The 6,783-nt window shown below is 37.5% G+C and overlaps 1 protein-coding gene across 2 annotated transcripts in view; it reads left to right on the forward strand.

Annotated features, from left to right (window-relative positions):
* SLC24A4 (solute carrier family 24 member 4) overlaps window positions 1-6,347 on the forward strand; it is a 101,455-nt gene extending 95,108 nt beyond the window's left edge. For both annotated transcript variants that reach the window (XM_064460605.1, XM_064460607.1), the window contains exon 17: window positions 14-6,347. In XM_064460605.1, coding sequence (XP_064316675.1) covers window positions 14-166 — 153 coding nt within the window. In that variant the 3' untranslated portion in view covers window positions 167-6,347. The remainder of the gene's footprint in view (window positions 1-13) is intronic.
* Window positions 6,348-6,783: the final 436 nt, after the last annotated feature.

Below are 6,783 nucleotides of genomic sequence, written 5' to 3' on the forward strand. Positions count from 1 at the left end.
TGTTTGCTTGCAGGTGTTTGGAATCCATGTAAATAAGTGGAAACTTGACAGGAAATTAGGCATCTACGTGTTGTTTCTTTATGCTATTTTCCTGTGTTTCTCTATATTGATAGAATTTAATGTCTTCACCTTTGTCAACTTCCCTATGTGCCGAGAAGAACTTTAAACCACAATAGGGAAAGAGACTGAAATTCTTCTGATTACATGTGCTGTAAATGACAGGAGGCATTTCAGATTTCTACCTTCTTTCCATCAGTAATTTGAGTGTTGTTCCTGCTTCATCAGCTAACAAACACTTTTACCTGTGTGGAAGGAAAGCATACCTTTCTTTTATCATGCTAGCTCCAGGCAACCAAAGCATTTTCCTCCTTTCTGGATATTGCTGCTCAGTCAGAAAGATGTGTGGATGGATCTGATGCAGGACTCTAAAATGACCCATTTCTGGGACATTCTATTGCGGTTTTCATTCTCCTTTTGCAGACAATCAACCACCACCACCAATTTAGCAAGAGGACGAGAGAAAAATCTTTCTAGTTCTTTTGGTTTGACATTTACTTTCTATGGAAGAATAAGAGGAAAGTTCAGAACTTTTCTTGGCTCCGTCAAAATATCTCAACTACAGGACCAGAAAGTCCAAGGCACATATCATGGCATGCACTGTTGAGGACATCATTTCCCCCTTCAAGTGCTCTGCTTATAGAGGAACTGCACTGACAGTTTTTGATGGCAGTGTTGGATATTTGTCACTCTCTTCAATGTACATGAACAATGTGGCAGGGAAAGAAGAGGAAATGGTTGTATGTTGTATCACTTGTGATGATGCACACTAAAAGTCAGAGTATCTGCATATTGAAGAAGAGAATTACATGCAGAAATTCATACTTGAAAAATACGCTTTACCATTAATGAGGAATGCTGTATACGTAAATATAAACTAACATTTGTGGAATATTACACCACAATTAAAACTTTGCATTGGCCCTTATAAGCCCATAGTGTAAATTTAGAAGAAACTAAACAAATAAAATAAAACTGGGTGCTCAGTAACTATTAGTTATTGTTATCAGTTGAGAGTAGTATCTGAACATAATCCAGACTTTCTGACAACAACCCACCCTGATATTTTATTTGATTGGTGGGGGGAAGAAGCTTATTTCATTGGTCAAGAAGCAGGTGTATTCTCCATTTTTTATTTATTCTCAGAAGCTTAATGAAGATGAGTGTCTGACACTGAGCACTGCAGATAAACACCTAGACAAAAGCAAGTCTGTCAAGAGAATGCGGTCCTTGATTTGATTGCGTACCAGTTTTGAAGGACGATATACTTCTTTTTAACCCCCAGTAGAAGCCAAGTTTTGATATCCTTTCCACCAGCATAAATCTGATATAAGGAATTACTCTGGATGTAATTGACAGCAAGATCTGGCCCAGAGTATTAAAAATAATGGGTAACATTCCACATTGTAGCAGTCATATGATTGCAAACCACTGAGACAGTGGTATTTTGAATTGCTACTAAACTTTGAAAATATTTTAAAGCTGCATGTGAATGATCACATAAAGTTTCTAAAGAAGCACAGTTAACTTTATACATAGATTTTTTTAATTTTTTAATGTTTATAAACCAAAACAAATCTACCAACTAACAGTTGATGTGTTTTTAATATATTAATATTTTGCACTTAAGACTATATATAAAAAAATCCCATTATTGTGTCAATGCGAACATACTATAAAACCTTATCAAATAAGCGCTAAATCATAAAGTTCCTTATTTTGACATATATGACAAATAATTCTGTTTAGCCAGCTCATGTGCAGAATACTGTTTACACCAGGCAATGTGTTTACAAGTAAGGCTATTTTAAAAATTACTTTGGTACAAATTAAGGAGTGTGTTCTGCTGTTGAATTTTTGTAGGAATTGGTTCATTTCAATGTAATCCTAAGGAAAAAAAGAGCAACTTATTTGTTATTTGCTTTACACTTTGTTACAAATGTCAGTATTAGTATCCATGTAGGGTTTTTCACCTTAAGTAGTTATGTACTTATACTAGCCAGTCCTAAAGATGGCAACAAATACAGCATTATTAAAATGCTTTGTTGTATAGGCAAGCATGACAGTAAACACATTTGATCCAAGTATGCCGGTGACCCCACTTCCAGGCATTCAAGACATTTTTGCTGCAGTGTAAAGTTGAGGAATTAACGGAATTCATGTTCATCTTTATGAGTCTTCTGTTGCAGAAAGGCTGTGAAGATGCAGCATACTGCTGCGCCACTGTAGGAGCATCCCTCTTGTCATTTTACTCTCTTCCCTGCTATCTTTCAAGAGGACAGTTTGCTGCTGAAAATCTTGTCATGTGAGGCTGAAAGGAGCAGAGAGAGAGGCTGAGTAAATGGGTTTTTCTTATGTTCTGCTGTTGGGTGGGTTTGGAGCACTAGCCATCTCCAAGCAAACATTTGCTCTTCTGTGCACAGTTCAGGCAGCTCAGATGTCTTTACACTACAGAAGAGTAGTTCCAAAATCTAGTTATGAATGCCTAGTCATCAGCTGAGTTGACAGTGACGAGGGCATCAATGTTTACAGTGCCAGACCTGGCAAATCGTACTGTACCTTCATATTTCTGAGCCGGGCAACTTTAGAAGAATAGGGGCACCAAATTGTTCTGTAGCAAATATGCCCAAATATGCATAAAATTGTGTTTGCTAATGCCATGAATCCTTTAGACATCATTTAGAATTATTCTGCCTAAACTGAATATCACCTGCTCCAGAAAACCAGAGTGTTCTGTTGTAGCAAGAGACAGTCTCAGAAGGTAATACTGACCTTAAATTGCATGGCCAGTCCTGTCATCTATAGTCCCCCATAAAACATAGACCCACTTCAGGACAATTTTTATTGAATTCGTTGCATTTCGTGCATCTTCTGCTGTGAGACAGGTACCATACCATGCTTATCATTATAAATAACATTAGTAAGATTCTCCTGTGACAGCACCACATGACCAGGGTTGTATTGTTTGCCAAAGAATTATTAGATGCTGTATCAGGGCATTGATGACACATAATCATATGAAGTAGTTTAAAGAGTCCCTATGTAGTCGTTATCCATGTACTAAAATAAATAAAGATAGACCAAGCCGTGCAAATAAACTGAAGGCCTGAGGAAGATCTGACTGACTAATTGTTGTATGTCAGATAAACCCAGATCAGAATGTATCAGTAATTCAGGAGGCTGTTGCTGAGTAATAGCAGACCAGTGCCTTTCACGTGTGTACGAAAAAAAAAATGTGGTCATGTAGTCAGGCAACCACTACAAATTTTGCCATTTTCCAATCAAGAAAAGGAGTGATTTGTGCTTGGCTCTCTGCAATTAGTACAGTTCTATATTGCAGCTGTTCAGATTCTGTCTGTAAAATTTTGTAGCCATTTTGTTGTACTAACTATTGCAAAACTGGCTGAGTCTGGAATCTATGTCACAATGTTGTGTAAGTTAATGTTCAGCTCAAGAGTGAAAAGAAAGCTGGTGGATGTGAGAGGGAAAACTGTTACTGTGATCTGAAAATTGCCAGCACACTAACTCTGAAAAGTAATCCAACTCAGAAAAAGATACCCCATATCCAGCAAAGCTTAACTTCAGTAGGATTGACTCAATACTTAAAGCTAAGCATATATCCAAGTGCCTTGCTGGATTGTGTCCTAAGATGACAGCAGAGCATGGTTTCCAGGTTTTCTGTTGTATTGAGATCTTTTCATACTCTATTGGGTTCGTAGCCTAAAGATTTTATTTCTTTCGCAGATTAAAAGCTTTGGCTAGAATCTGTGGAATTCTGGTCTGTTGATACCACTTTGGATTTCCAGTCTTGTAAATAAAAGAACTGGTTCCTTGTTTCAGACTTCAAAACCATGCATCTGCCCTGGTGTACAGAAGGTTCAAAACTGAATTACCGCTGGCCAAGGAGAGTTTTTAGGAGCTCTTTTCCACTGCAGTTCCACTGGAGTAGCACAGCCCCACACAGACCCACAGGGTGCAATCCTGACTGTAGTGAGCAAGTGGGAGTGTTTCCATTGAGTTCAACAATGTTTGATTCCATTTATCTACCCTAACAATTGTACTGCATTAAAAAGTATTGCCGAAGTAAAGATTTCAGGCTCAGGATCTACATGTCTAAATCTAAAAAGCTACAGTTATGGTTATCTTAATGACTATTTGATGACCTAAGGGCTGCTCTCTGTGTTGAAGTCTAGCCCAGAAGAACACCGTAAGTCTTCCCAACAGGTACAGCATAGTCAGCCACCTTTCTCCTGGCTCAGTCATCGGCGTGCCAATTTTATTTTATTTTTATATGCTTGCTGCAGCTGTAACAAACCTATAATTATTTTCTGGTTTTAGATTATATTTGTAAACATCCTGTCAACATGTAAACAAATGAAAAAGGTCTTTACTAGTCTAACACTTTGCAGTTACAGAGAAGACTCTATTCTGCCTCAGTTTCCTTTCTGACTGTGCTCTAATTACACACACTTGTTTCTATTATGTGTTTGCTCTAGTTGCACAAATCCCTCATTAGTTTTGTTGTCTTCCTTTCTTGGGTTTCTTGCAATGGTAATACCATTTATTTGTGTCTTACAGTTAGATGTTTTTGGTACTTTAAGCTGTGTTAATTCTGCCTGATTATTCATGCCAAGGAAAGATCAGACCTAATGTAATATGAAAGAGACACTAAAATAACACTGATAGCCAGGTGAAACCAAAGAATCTTCCTAATTGAAATGCATCACCTTTGAGCATAACGTTCTCTTATTGCAAGCCTCAGATCTCTCAGTTATTTGTGTTCAAGCACTCAGAAGAAAATCTCAGCAGCTCGTGCATTTACACAATTTCCTGTCTATTTCTTTGAGTTTGAGCTCCGGATTTTTCATTTTGTTGGGTAGTGAGATTTATATGTTAATTGCACAGGTAAATGTCATCATTTAGTCCAGCAATTCTAAACCAAACCCTTTATTTTTCCCTTGAACTATTTTGAAAAATCTGTATGCAAGTGTTCCATGTTCTGCTAAAGAGAAGAATGTCTTTCAACTGACATGTGCATTCCAGTTTCTGTCCTATTGTGAATATGTTTAAAAAACTCCTTTTGAATAACTTGAGGATACACTTTTCTCACATTTCCCCCTATGTGGGGTCCTGGTATTTTCTCCGCGGAGAAAGCTGTGAAATCCTATACATCCCTGTCCTGAAATGTGAGCTACATGTAGCTCCTTCTCCACAGGCTTGTGATTGTGGCAATTTGTACATCACATTGTTCTGCTTGCTACCATACTTCTGACATACAAAGCACTGTCTGAAAGAAATGAATGATTATGGGAGACTAACGCTGTTTGGATATTTTCTGACAAAGATTACCAGTTTGAATTTAATTCCATTTATTTTTCTTATTCACTTGCACAAAGAATGTAGGCAATCATTGCCATCTTATCACTGAGATGATCTTGGTAAACTTGAAAGACAGGTATAAAGGTTGATTTATAGCAACAGGGAATTGTGACAAAATCTAAAGGTATCAGAATATGTCAAACCCAGACAGGTATAATCTCTAGAAAGGCTAATACCAAATGAGATGCTTCCTTCAGAGGGCTTTTACAGCCAGATTATGGCCTTCATTCATGTACTAGTTGTGTATGCAAAGAACACTCTTAAGTCTGCTTCCCCAGAAGCATCTATGTTTCAAATGGCTGAAACTCTGCAGCAAAGTTATGACCAAATTCTTGCCGTCGTGTTCTTGGGAATGGTGCCAGTGCTCTTTAACGTCCTGGTAGTTGGCACAAATTTATATCAGTGGAACTGAGAGTAGAATTTGGCTCCCACTATCCCCTCCATTGCAAGAGAGTATTTGGAATCATTTATGGTCACTGAAATAACTTCTGAAACTTTTAAAATTCTCTGTGTTTCATACTTGCAGGCATTTGCAGTGCACCCTTAGGAGGTGCAATACCTCTTTAAATACTATAAAAACTTTCTAGAACTGCTTACTTTGAAAACAGAAAGGGATGGGTTTGTAAACTGTAAATAACAAATCTATTTATCATGTTATTTATTTTTTCAATGACTGTGACCTTATGCACTGTGAATGCTCTGTGATATGGGGTCCTTTGTACAGATATGTCATGAAATCCAAATGGATTTAATGTGATAATTTGTTACAAAATGTTGGCATGATATTTGATTATTTTTGTTGTGAAAATTTTAAAAAATAGTTAATTCAGCATTTATAAAAGATTATAGCAGTCAGTATTGTAATGCACTGTATAAAAATACATACACTATCAATAAATTATATAAACAACTAGAGTGTTTGCTGGTTTTTTTCTCAGATGCTGAGAACGTGTGAAACATTCTCATGTTTCTTGTTGAAAATCTACATTTTCAGGACCCAACTAGGATATGTCCCTGCACTTTCTTGGTGAAATCTGGACCCTGCTGAACTGAATGACAGAAGGCCCGCATTTTCATCTATTCCAGGGAGTAGCACCTGGATCAAGCCATTATTTGGGGTGAGTTAAGTGCATCAGTTTCATTCATAACAATTCTGAGACATACAGTTTGCTCTTTTGGGACTAAAAATGTGTGCTTTGCTGAGAACACAGTTTGCTGTACAGAGGCACTGATCCAGAAGCAATTATGGCAGTCTCAGAAACACCCAGATCAAGAGTATTTTGGCTGCTTCATCCTGTGCTGTAGTGGCATCCAGGAGGTTCACACTGAGTACTGGCTGCTGACGAG

The sequence above is a fragment of the Phalacrocorax carbo genome, chromosome 9, assembly GCF_963921805.1.
Source record: "Phalacrocorax carbo chromosome 9, bPhaCar2.1, whole genome shotgun sequence".
Lineage (NCBI taxonomy): Eukaryota > Metazoa > Chordata > Aves > Suliformes > Phalacrocoracidae > Phalacrocorax > Phalacrocorax carbo.